Below are 13,041 nucleotides of genomic sequence, written 5' to 3'. Positions count from 1 at the left end.
AGAGGCACCTGGCTCCTGGCTTTGGATCAGAGCAGTGTGCTGGCCGCAGCGCGCTGGCTGCAGGGGCCATTGAGGGGTGAACCAATGGAAAAGGAAGACCTTTCTCTCTGTCTCTCCCTCTCACTGTCCACTCTGCCTGTCAAAAAAAAATAATAATATAATGTACTTATATTTGTAAACTGCTTCTATGTCTTCAATTTAAAGTCTATTTTAACTAGACTTTTCTTTCTGATATTTTTAATTGGTAGAACACATTGTTTTTTCTTGGTATTGTAGTAGTATAATAATGTGTGTCAATGGAATAATAGTATTTATACATGACATTTTTATTATATGGGCAACACAAAAATTCTGAATATATATCTTTACTTTTGAGAGATGGGAGAATCAATAATCTTACTTTATTTCAGTGAAATTCTTAACAATATTTAATGTTGAATAGAAGGCCAAAGCACATTACTTATTTACTAGAGATTAAAAGTTTCTATCCATTGCTGTATATCTTTCAATTTCCAGTACTAATCTCTAATTTTTTCTCAGGAAAAATTTGACCATGGGAAATTGAACTTTTTCCTATAATCCCAACCATCTGCAATAGCAGTTTTCTATTTGCCTTCTTCATTCACTTCTATCTATTTTAAATAATCAATTCTATCCATGTATTTACTTCCTTTCTTATATCTTTTTCCTTGTCTACTTCACATTATATTACCAAAATTTGATGTAGTCTAATATTTTGATCTTCCAGTAATGCCTCTTTACCGACTTGAAAAAATCATAAAAAATATTTATATCACTGAGTGCTCTCACTTAAATGTAGAAATTAAAAAGTTGATCTCTTAGATGCAAAGGGGAGAACAGTGGTTAACATAGGCTGGAAGGGTGAAGGCAGAGTGAGGAGAGAAGATTGTTAACAGGTACATGTTTGTATCCAGATAGAAGAATAACTTAGAATGTTCTACAGCACAATAGGGTAACTATGATTGACAACAATTAACCATATATTTCAAAAAAGCCCATCACAAAGAAACAAAAGTGCTTGCAGTCACAAATATGCCATCTACATTGATTTGGTATACATCATATACATAGATTGAAGTATTATCTATACCATGTATGTTTACAATTATTGTGTGTTAATTTTTAAAAAAGAAAAAGAAATATCATCATCATCATACAAGTTTCACTAAACTCAAGAACACAGTAATTGATTTAAGTGGCATGGCTTATTCCAAGAAATGAAGAAAATATAATTGAGAGCCCAATTTGTTATAATAAAAATAATTATATTTACAAATGTAGAATTTTGTTATTTAGAGTTCTGAAATTCACTGATAAATTAGCTGTTATCTCCAGTGTTCTACAAATAGAAAAAATGAGTTTGATAGCTTATTGAACAGAATATTAATGTTGTGAAGCATAAATTGTTTGTAGCCTTGTGTAGAGTAATTCAATAGTAATAACAATGCTACATATTTGGTGTCTCTACTTTGTGTTAGGCACTGTTCTAAACACTTTACATATGTTAACTCATGTAATTATCCCAAGTGTCTTAGAAATTTTGTACTAACACTATTCTTGTATGACAGAAAAAGAGATAAAAATACAAAATAGCTAAAGTGTATTTGTCCATGATAGTATGGATAGTAAAGTCAAAGCAATTGTCTGAATCCAGTTTGTACTCTTACTATACTACATGCCTCTCCTCTTTATTATGTCTTAGGAATATAAGAATTGAAGCATAAATTTAGTTTCTTCTTTAATGGATTTGAAAATTCATATCAGTTTATTTAAAAAATAGTTGAAGTTGCTACAGCTTTGCTCTGTGTGGGAGATACAACTGAGAGGAAGACAGTTGTGTCTCTGTCCTCATTCCAGTGTACTGATACAGACAAAAACAGCACAGAAAATAAAATTCTAGTAGACTATAAATTAAATAAACATGGTGCACAGGAAAAGAATTAGGTAAAAAGAATGAGCAGTTTTAGGGCGAGCCATGTCAGACCTATGGAAGAGGAAGGCAGAAAAAACTACCTCTGCTAATAGTAAAACCCTGAGTTATTGCCAATAAAGGCCTTCAGCCAAAGACGTTATGGTCAGAGCCTAACAGATGAAGTGGGCAGAGTGCTCACATGAATTTGGAGAGGCAGGCAGGGATTAAATCAAATTACATTGTAAATGTGATGATACATCACTGAAGGATTTTAAAGAAGACAAGAGATATGATGTGTGCTTTGCAGTCATGTGGAGTCCTCATGGAGAATGGATTGACTTGACAACAATGACATTTCACAGGCTAGTTAGAAACAGAAGTACATGCAAGATGTGATGGGTGTGGTAATGGTGGGAATATAGAACAAAATAGAAGTATTCAAGATGTGCGTGGTAAAATTAAAAGCACTTTCTGATGATTATATCCAAAAGTGAGGAAAAGAGAAAATTGATAGATAATTGCTATATTTCTAGTTTGAATAAGTGGAAGAATATTATTTAATTAGATAATTAACAATTAGGGTGAAAACAATTAGTTCAACTTACATATTTTATGTTTAAATATCATTGAGACGTCCAAAGCTATATGAACTGATTGTTGGATATTGATGCAGAATTTAGATTAGAAGTATAGGATAGAAATGAGAGCTTATAAAATGTTATTTAATGCAATGAAAATAGACAAGATAAAATATGAGAGGTGATGGATACAGAAGAAAATATGATTCCAAGTGAAACATTAAATGATACCTACACTTAGAGATTGGGTAGAAGAGCTGCTAATGGGAGATACTGGGAAGCAGACAGGAGACAGGAGAAAAACAAAAGGGAGTCTTTCAACGAAGCAAACAAAAGCAACTCTTGAAAGTTTTGCAGAAAGAAGTACAGTCAATGGCTGATAAGAAACAAAATAAGGGGCCAGTGCTGCGGCTCACTAGGCTAATCCTCTGCCTGTGGCACTGGCACCCCAAGTTCTAGTCCTGGTCGGGGTGCCCGTTTCTGTGCCAGTTGCTCCTCTTCCAGTCCAGCTCTCTGCTGTGGCCCTGGAGTGCAGTGGAGGATGGCCCAAGTGCTTGGGTCCTGCACCTGCATGGGAGACCAGGAGAAGCACTTGGCTCCTGGTTTCAGATCAGCGCAGTGCGCTGGCCGCAGCGGCCATTGGAGGGTGAACCAACGGTAAAAGGAAGACCTTTCTCTCTGTCTCTCTCTCTCTCACTGTCCACTCTGCCTGTCAAAAAAAAAAAAAATGAGAAGAAAATGTGTTGGATTTAGCAATAGAAAAAGTGCTAACTTACTGCTAATTATTATTAATGTTATTATGCTGTTTGGCAAAGAATACTTTCAGAGTAATTGCTGAGAAAAAGACTATCTGGCTTGATGTCATTGGAGAAATGAAGTGAATATATAAAAACTCATTGTGTGAACTACCCAATAACAGAAGCAAGATGTGTTAATAACTGGAAGGGTTTGTGGGAAAAGAGACTGGAATCTAAAAATTAAGATCATTTCTGTGATTCTTGATTTTCTCAAGTCCAGGAAAAACAGGTTTATTACTTTAACTTGTTTGTTCTTCATGCTGTACTGATTTGGAAAATTATTATTATTCGACTTGAATTATTTCTATGTAGCTTAAAGGTCTGCATATTGGATTGAGTTATTTACACTTTGAAGATTATCCTGTAAAGTGGGAGGCCTTTATGATGTAGGGAAGAGCAGAGAGATCAAAGGACCGATGTCCTTGAAAAAGAGAGAGGATAAAAGAACCCAGAGCCCAAGATGCAGATTTGACTGTCTTCAGCACTTTCTTCTTGAAAATGAGTGGGTTGATAAAATAGGGACAGGTTTGTAGGTCTGGTAGGAAGCTAAGGGCTGTCCTTGCAATGATGTTACTCTCAGTAGAAAGTACTCTGGAAGCCTTGTAAATAATTTAATTGAACTCACAATTTTTCTAATTTCATATTAAAAAAATATCTATCTAAAATAATAGCAACATAAAAATCTAAGAAAAAGAGGCCCACACTGTGGCATAGCAGGTAAAGCTATCACCTACAGTGCAGTATTCTACATGGGTGGCTGTTCAAATCCCAGCTGCTGCACTTCTGATCTTGTTCCCTACTGGTGTACCTGGGAAAGAAGTAGAGGATGGCTCAAGTCCTTGGGCCCCTGCACTCACATGGGAGACCTGAAGAATCTCCTGGCTCCTGGCTTCATATCAGCCCAGCTCTGGCCATTGCAGCCATTTAATGAGTGAACCAGTGAATCAAAGATCTCTCTCTAACTCTACTTTCAAATAAATAAATAAATAATCATTTTAAAAATGTAAGTAAAGTTATGAAATATGATAATTCATTAAATTTGTTCATTTGATAATGTAAAGGAATTCATATTACTTTAAATAGTTCATGTTATCAAGCAATCTACAATTATAGTGCTTAAACATTTGGATTTTTTAGAAGATTAATCTCTTAACTGTTAATCTCATTAGTTTTTTCTTGGATTCATGATAACAAAAGCTCTAAAAGCTGAAGGCAAATAATTATAGAAAATCATATTATTCTTTGAAGCATTTCACTCATATTAATATGGAAAAGATACACTTCAAAAAGACATATTGCATTATCTCTTTGCTTAATTTCTCTATAGTGCTAACAAATGACTACTTCATCTTTTCTGGAGGGTATGAGTTCCTTTCAGTGCTTTTGAAAAGAAAAGATACTTGGAATCTAAAAATTAAGATGATTTACTATTATACTTGATTATTTCAGGTCATAAAAAACTATCTTGTTACTTCAATTTGTTTGTTTTGAGAGTTTTGCTGATTTAGAAAATAGTTGTTATACAATTTGAATTATTTCTATGTAGCATAAATACCACATATTGGATCAGATTATTTACATATGAGATATGTAGAAAATGTATTTGTCATCAGCAGACAAAAGATTAGCTTATACACAAGCTCTTAAGTTTAAGACTATCAGCTGACACAACAGCTTCAGGAAACTAGCATTTTTCAACTTGAATCTACAGAATCAGTTGATAGGAGTGAGTCAGAAAGCTAAAGCAAATAATTTGACTGGATTGGAATAGCATGAAAGTGGCAGCACTGCTTTAAGTTAAGTGAAATCAAGAGCTAATATTTACATACGGAGTCAGCCTGGCATCAGGAATCAGACGTGAGACAATGGTCACTGAGTTTTGGAGTTTTGAAGGGGCAAATGTGACTCCCTAATTAGAAGCAAAATGACACTGGAAAAAAGGCACTGGTCACACTAGGCCAAATGTCTGGAAAGGGAAGGGTAGAATTGAAAGAGGGAAAAAAAAAACCAAAACCCACATCAATCAATGAGTGGATTAAGTGCTGTGCTTCTGATGCAGAACTCAACCTTGTGACTGCTCTTGACTACATTCAATTTAGAGGACTCTTGTCCATTCTGGGGTGGAAAAGAACCCAGAAAAATAATCGCAACAGTAGCTACATGTACGTGTCTTGCCTAATGAATTGTATGTGCATTCTTTATTATTTAATGCACAATTGATAAGCACACAGCAAGTACGTTTTTCTTGAAATGTCTGATTTATTAACAGAGAATAGCTGACATGCTGGATATAATGTTACATTTCATTCAAGGCCCTGTATTTTGTGCTATTTCTGGATTCCCCAAAGTCTTCATTTCCATGCCTATTATAAGACTGTTTTGGAAGTTTTTTTCTTATCTTTTCTTCTTCTGAATTAAAAATGCTTAGGTCTTTATGCCACACTGAAAGTAATAGAATATAATAGCACATAATAAAGCATCAAACATTAATAATTTAAAATGTTATTCTCTGAAGAAGATTATTTACAAAGAATACTTAAGCATAGAACACCTGGAAGCAACTTTAAACCATGATATAAATGTCTAATGATACAATATGAGAAACGTAGAAGTATACTTTGGCCTTAGCTTGGATAAGAAGGCCGAGTGAATCTGTTGAGATTGTTTTGTTTGTGTGAATTGGGAAAATAATGGATCTTAATGAGGCACCTAGAAATGGGGAACGATATCCCTTTCAAAACAATGTTCTGGTGTCATGGATTTAGCTTTAAGATTTACCTTGCTTTTTTATGGAGGAAAGGAAAAGGAGTGCTCTAACATTCTGTTGTATTTCTAAAAAAACGCATGTACACATGTGTGCACGTATACATCTAGTCTCCTGACCTTTCCTTATTGTATACCTGAGGATTTTAGGCAATTTAAAGTTCATGCTCTTCTCTGGGAGCCCTAGATACACTCATGTTAGCTTAAATGTGGTAAAAATGAGTACTTTTCTCTGTTTACTCCAGAAGAATGGACACAGTGATAGCCACCCGTATGCTCAAGCTTTTCATAACATGTATTTCTTTGCTTCCAGCAATGGTGACATAAGTTATAGGTAATTGTTGATACACATGTAAGTCTGTATAATTTTCAGCTAAGCCTGGAGTCCTGGTTGAAGCTTAGATCTCAAATGTTTTTAAACCTGAAAAAAAAAAAAAAAGCTCAAAAAAGAATCACTGTCACTTAAAAGCTTCAAGCTGTTTCAATATGCTCCAATACTCTTTTAGGGCATATTGTTCTTTTGTTCTGGGAAAACCAAATAAATAGAGTTGTTATGTTATGTAATGTAAAGCAAAGGCTCTCTTCCAACTTGGAAATATTTGAGATGCTTTGGTTCAAGGGAATTAAAACTGCTTGGGGATGATAATAAAAGCTTGTCTTTGTTGAAGATAGAGTTGCATATCTGCAAACAAATTTGCTTTTGGGAAAAAAATGTGTTTTAGTAAGTAGGATAATAAGGACAAAAGGGAAAACAGGAGAGAATCATTCCACTCAATTCCTTTGAATGGATTGGATGTCCTCTTGTTAGAGAGACCTGAGCCAAAAGTTAATGGATAGACATTTGTGAAAGGCAAATATTTTGTGTTCTTTGGCCACTATCAGAATGAATGTCTGGTCATGAAGGGTAGCATAGTTGTACAAATGCTTTCATTGCTATCTCTTTTTCATTATACACTTTAAGTGACTATTTTTGTATTGAATAGAACTATTGATTTTAGTTTATTTATTGACTGCTACCTTATGAAACTTATTCGTTTTCAGTGAATTTCTTGTGTTTTCCAGGTATCCAGTCACAAAAAAAGAATGATTTTTACTTTCAGTACAATTGCTCATTGATTACATTTTAGGTTATAATGTATTTTGTTTTCAGTAAATTAGACTGCCAGAAAATATGTTAGCCTTTTAACAGTTAAGATATTTAAGAACAGAGAGATTAAGGGCAAAGCTTACAGGTACAAGGCTATTGCTATCATTTAGTTGTGATCAGAGCTGATACTTCAAATATTTGGCAGCCAGTACTGGTCCTACTATAATCAGAATCAATATTGAATAGCTCAGATCTTCCCCTGTCTAGTATCCTCTACTGTTGCATAGCAGTTTTGATATTTGACTTGGATCTTTCAACTCTATGACTAGATTCATAATGGAAATACTATTGCTATTCAAATTGGAAATCAAATTTATCCAATTCACTGATACTTAATCTAACATCATTTATTCAACATATCCAGATCCACTTTATTAAGATATAATTTATGTAGCTGATGTGGCCTAGCAAGTTAAGCCTCCACATGAGATGCCAGCATCACGTATGGGCAATGGTTTGAGACTCAGCTGCTCTACTTCCCATCCACCTCACTCCCTGCTAACATGCCTGGGAAAGCAGCAGAGGATGGCCCAAGTGCTTGTGACCCTGCATCTACAACCATGTGGGAGACTTGGATGAAACTCCAGGCTCCTGGCTTTCACCTGGTCCCACCCTAGCTGTTGTGGCCCTTTGGGGGAGTGAACCAGTAGAAGGAAGCATGGTGTCTCCCTCTTTCTCCTTCTCTCTCTCTCTCTCTCTCTCTCACGTGCTCTCGCTCTAACTCTGCCTTTCAAGTAACTAAAAAATAAATCTTAAAAAAGATATAATTTACATGCAATACAATTCACCTATTTCCGGTGCACAATTCAGTATTTTTAATATATTCTCAGTATTGTGCAACCATTACCACCTTGAATTGAGAACATTTTCCTCACTTCACTTCTAAAAATCCCATATGAATTACCATTTATTCTACTTTACTTTCTATGTTCTCTAATTCCAGGTGATAATAATTTCCTTTCTGTCTTTAAACATTTATTATTCTGGAGTGAGCATTGTGGCACAATGGGCGAAGCTGCCACTTGGGTTGACCCCATCCCACATCCAAGTGTTTGGAACTGAGTCCCACATCCATTTCCTCCAGGTAACGACTGATACACAAACTGGGGATTCAGCAGATAATGATTCATGTGCTTGGATCACTGCCCTCTCGTGGGTGGTCCTGGATCCTGGGTATGGCCTGGCCCAGTCAGCCCTCTTAAAGACATTTAGGCAATAAAGCAGCAAATGGAAGATTTTCCATCTCTCTCTCTCTCAATCTCTCTCTCTCTCTCTCTCCCTCCTATTTTTTTTGAAGTAGAATTATCTTTTGAATTGCACTTTGGATTATTGATTGCTATTTTATAGAACTATAACTGCATTTATATATTGGTACTGTACACTGCAAAGTACCAGGGTATTTTTCAATTGTAGTAATTTTTCTTGAATTACCAAAGACGATACACACACAAACACACACACACAAGACTTTGTCAACTACAAATGGAGATGATGCCTGGAGCAAGAAGGCAATATTTTTGTTAGTTATGCATCACATTTCCAGTATAATTTTTGATAGGGGCACAAATATGGAGCCGATGAAGTAGCACTGTTTTAGTTATTTTCCTATTTGTTTATCTTATATGTTGAATTCCTAAGATGTTTAACTCTGTATAAATTTATTCTGCTAGATGTATCATGAATGATTGAGTGTATGGTGGGTTTTTACTTAATTATCAAAGTATATCTATGTCTTCCAAGACATAATACCTTAAAGCTCTTACTTGTTATGTGCAACTGATTAAGGAATCTCACTATTCATACACACATGCATGCATGTACACACAGACACACTGCCGCATGTTCATACACTGTTGTTATTGCAAAATGGACAAAGGTGTCATATTATCTGAACTTTATATCTCTCATGATTTTAAAATTTGCGATATCTTTAAATAGTTTTTTGTCAACAAATACACAGTTTGTAGGAAGTTAAAAATATTTTGAGGAAGAGATACATTGCTGAATTATTTAAACATGCAACACCTGATTATCATTAAGCATTAGACTGTCATCCAATGCAAAAGTAAAAAAGATTATATCTGGACATTGAGATATAATATGTACTTTAATAGCCATGGAATCATGTCAACCATAGAAAAGAAGTGTCAGCTTCATGTCAATGTTGATACACAAGTGTTTCTTCTTGAGTGGTAAGAAAAAGTGACTGGGACAGAGATCTTTCAGTGGGAGGGGAAGATGCAGATATTGGCTTGAACTTTTCCAAAGTTGTGCCATTCCTCATTCTATTTGTGAATGATGAAGGAGGATAGTGCTACAATATTAATAATAGAGTTAACTGCATCTCTTAAATGATTTAAAGGGGGAAATATTATAGCAGATTTTGTCATTTAAAGAAAATTGCTTTATTTTTTATTTACTTGAAAGGCAGAGTTACAGAGAGAGAAGAGAGTGAGACAGAGACAGAGACAGAGACAGAGACAGATAGAAAGACAGAGAGGTTAGATCTTCCATCTGCTGGTTCATTCCCCAAATGGCTACAAAAGTTAGGGCTGAGCCAGGCTGAAGCCAGGAGCCAGGAGCTTCTTTTTGGTCTTCCATGTATGTGTAGGGGTCCAAGCACTTAGGTGTCTCCCTCTGCTTTCCCAGGCAGGTTAGCAGGGAGGTGGATTGGAAATGGAGTAGTTTGATTTCAAACCGGTGCCCATTTGGGATGCCAGTATGGCAAGTGGAGGCTTAACCTGCTACCCCAGAATGGCAGCCCCTATTTTTTTAAGATTTATTTTTTATTTACTTGCAAGGTAGAGTTACAGACAGACAAGGGGAAAGAGAGCAAGAGAGGGAGAGAAAGAGAGAGAGAAAGAGTGAGAAATAGCTCATTTAATAATAACAGAAATATCTTTAACCATTATCAACTTTCTAGGCACTCATTACAAATAGGAAGCTACTTCAGATTTAGATAAGTTGAGACTAATGGATCCTTAGTTTAATGCCAGCTCGTTGTAGATTGAAAACAAGTAAGAGCTGCTATATACCAATCTTCAAATACTGGTGTCATAAAAACAAAGGCTTTTAAAAATAGATAGATCTGGGATGAAAATGTTGCCTTGACACTCTCAGTCCTGTGACTTTTAAGTTTCAATTTCCTTCTTAGAAAAAAAGGCACAAGAAGACAAACTTCAAAGTAGATTTACATATGAAATAAAATGATATAATGCAAAGCAGTTTGTAGGACTTCTAGCAGACAGTAGCTATTAATTTTATTATTATTGGACTTTTGAGCCACATATGGAACAAAATAAGTGACACAAATGTAATCTCATCAAAGAAACCTCCTTCAAAAGCTTTAATCATCCTTATTTGCATGCCAACAAAATCCTATTGACCCCTGATTTGAGTATTTACCTAACTTAAACCTGAAAATGACCTTTTCATTTATCTACTTATACTATAATGAATAGTTGCATTTAGCTAATTTTTGAGGAAACATAATAGAAAAGTTGTACCTGCTAAATGGTAGTTTCTTAGTTTGAATGCACAAGGTACAAATATACTTTATTTAATTAATCATGCAAGGACCTACAACTGAGAAAAATAGATAACATGAGAGAAAAACTGCAGTAATTGTGTTATACTTAAAGATGTATTCGAAGCACATCTATGAAAAATTAAACAGCTGTGTTATCATACTTTATGATTGGGAACACATTTTAAAGAAATAATTACTTTGTTTTTCACCTTGTCATTTTTGCGTATTAGGATTTGTGTACTGTCATTTGTCTTTTCCTGACAATGTTTAAAGCCTATTTACCTGGGCAATGAATTTCATTTTGCTTTATTTTTTAATTTTTCTATTGCATGAGTTGAATAGAATCAAAGAGCTTACCATATTAACTTATACAAACATGATCTACAATTCTTTGATGCAAAATACAAACTTGGATTTTGCCTTTCTGTGATAGTTGTTATTTTGATGTTTTTTTTTTTTGTTTGTTTGTTTTTCTTCTTCAGGTCTGTGATATTAAGACAAAACTCATTATCATTGTACCTACATCACTTACACATAATTGTCAAAACCATCCCTAATTTGTGGCACACTGGACACTTTTTGAAAATTAATCATTACTACATAAGAGAGAGAGAGAGCATGTGCTACCATTTTTGAAAATAAAAGACAGTTCTTTGGTTTTGTTTGTGCTGAGGAGAGGACAAAGCAATTGAGTTCATAATAACTTGTTCCTGCAAAAACTGCCTCCATGACATATATACCAACTCCTAGCTATACTTTCCTCTGTGTAATCAGCTGTCAGTGGCAGGTGTCTCAGTTTTGTATTTTTATTTTGAGATATTGTGTAAAAATGGTAGATAAAATAATAGGTATATGTACATTCATTTACATGCCTTCTCTGTTCTGAAGTCATTTTTTTTTTTTTCAGTAAATAGTTACATAAGCCAATTCTTTTTCTTCCCCATCAGACGTGGGTTCTGTTGAAGGGCTTGCCTATCACCGAGCCTGGGATACCCTGTACTGGACCAGTTCCACTACCTCCTCCATCACTAGACACACAGTGGACCAGACTCGGCCTGGAGCATTCCACAAGGAAGCCGTCATCACCATGTCAGAGGACGACCACCCACATGTGCTAGCCCTGGATGAATGTCAGAAGTGAGAAACAACATTGTTATTCCAAACTCTCAAAGATTGTCAGAGCTACGGTTGTTTTACAAGAATTAATGTAAACTTTAAAAATAATAGTTTTCTTTGAAGTTTTCTCCTCATAATCCATGAAACTTTTTTAATGAGACCATTATAAGCAGGAATAATCGCAATATAGACTTTAAATGCCAGGCATCCTCTGCATGACAGATAGAGTAAAAGCAAGTATAAATGATGAAGTGGAAAACAGAGACATTTTTATGCTGGAGACATCATACACATAGCTGATTGTAATTATACATATTAATTTAGAACCTAAAGATACTTTTTTCACTTTAATCCACTCATTTTAACAAGTAAGGATTTCATAAACTGAAATACAGAGACAACAAAAAACAACAACCAAAAACCCTTTGTGTGCAGCTATATTTTCACCATGACAAACCTAAAGACAATCTAAGTAGTCTACATCCGCTTGCTGATATATTGTGCAAACATATATTGTGCTATAACACTGAATGAATGAAAAATAAGCCAGAGTATAAAAAAGTTGCATTTTGAAAGGGTTGCAATTAAAACAACTTTTCTAGAGAAATGAAGAGCAAAGCCCAGTTTAGATAGGAAAGCATGTATCTGTACTCTCATACAATAAGGTAAGATTGTTAACCAGAGACACCTTTTGTTCTTTTTTTTTAAAAAAATATTTATTTATTTGAAAGTCAGAGTTACACAGAGAGAGAAGGAAAGGGCAGAGACACAGAGAGAGAGAGAGGTCTTTCATCCTCTGGTTCACTCCCAACTGGCTGCAATGGCTGGAGCTGCGCCGATCTGAAGCCAGGAGCGTCCTCTGGATCTCCTACATGGGTACAGGGGCCCAAGGACTTGGGCCATATTCTACTGCTTCCCCAGGCCATAGCAGAGAGCTGGATCGGAAGTGGAGCATCTGGGTCTCAAACCAGTGCCCATATGGGATGCTGGCACTGCAGGTGGCAGCTTTACCTGCTATGCCACAGCGCCAGCCCCCCTTTTGTTCTTAAATGAACCATATAAACAAAAGACAATTTGGTCTTCATTGAACAGAAATAGAAAAGCCAGACTGAGGAATAAAAAAGACAGATAACCATAAAACTGACCATTTCTCAGAAGAAAGGACTATACCAATTACT

General features: G+C 35.3%; 1 protein-coding gene across 1 annotated transcript in view; it reads left to right on the top strand.

Moving 5' to 3' along the window:
- LRP1B (LDL receptor related protein 1B) overlaps window positions 1-13,041 on the top strand; it is a 2,136,850-nt gene that overhangs the window by 1,734,621 nt on the left and 389,188 nt on the right. The window contains exon 42 of the mRNA XM_062186250.1: window positions 11,695-11,884. Within this exon, the coding sequence (XP_062042234.1) occupies window positions 11,695-11,884 (190 nt within the window). The remainder of the gene's footprint in view (window positions 1-11,694; window positions 11,885-13,041) is intronic.

Source organism: Lepus europaeus, chromosome 1, assembly GCF_033115175.1.
Source record: "Lepus europaeus isolate LE1 chromosome 1, mLepTim1.pri, whole genome shotgun sequence".
NCBI classification, from domain to species: Eukaryota; Metazoa; Chordata; class Mammalia; order Lagomorpha; family Leporidae; genus Lepus; species Lepus europaeus.
The sequence above is the reverse complement of the archived record's forward strand: the minus strand, read 5'-3'. Positions and strand labels throughout refer to the sequence as shown.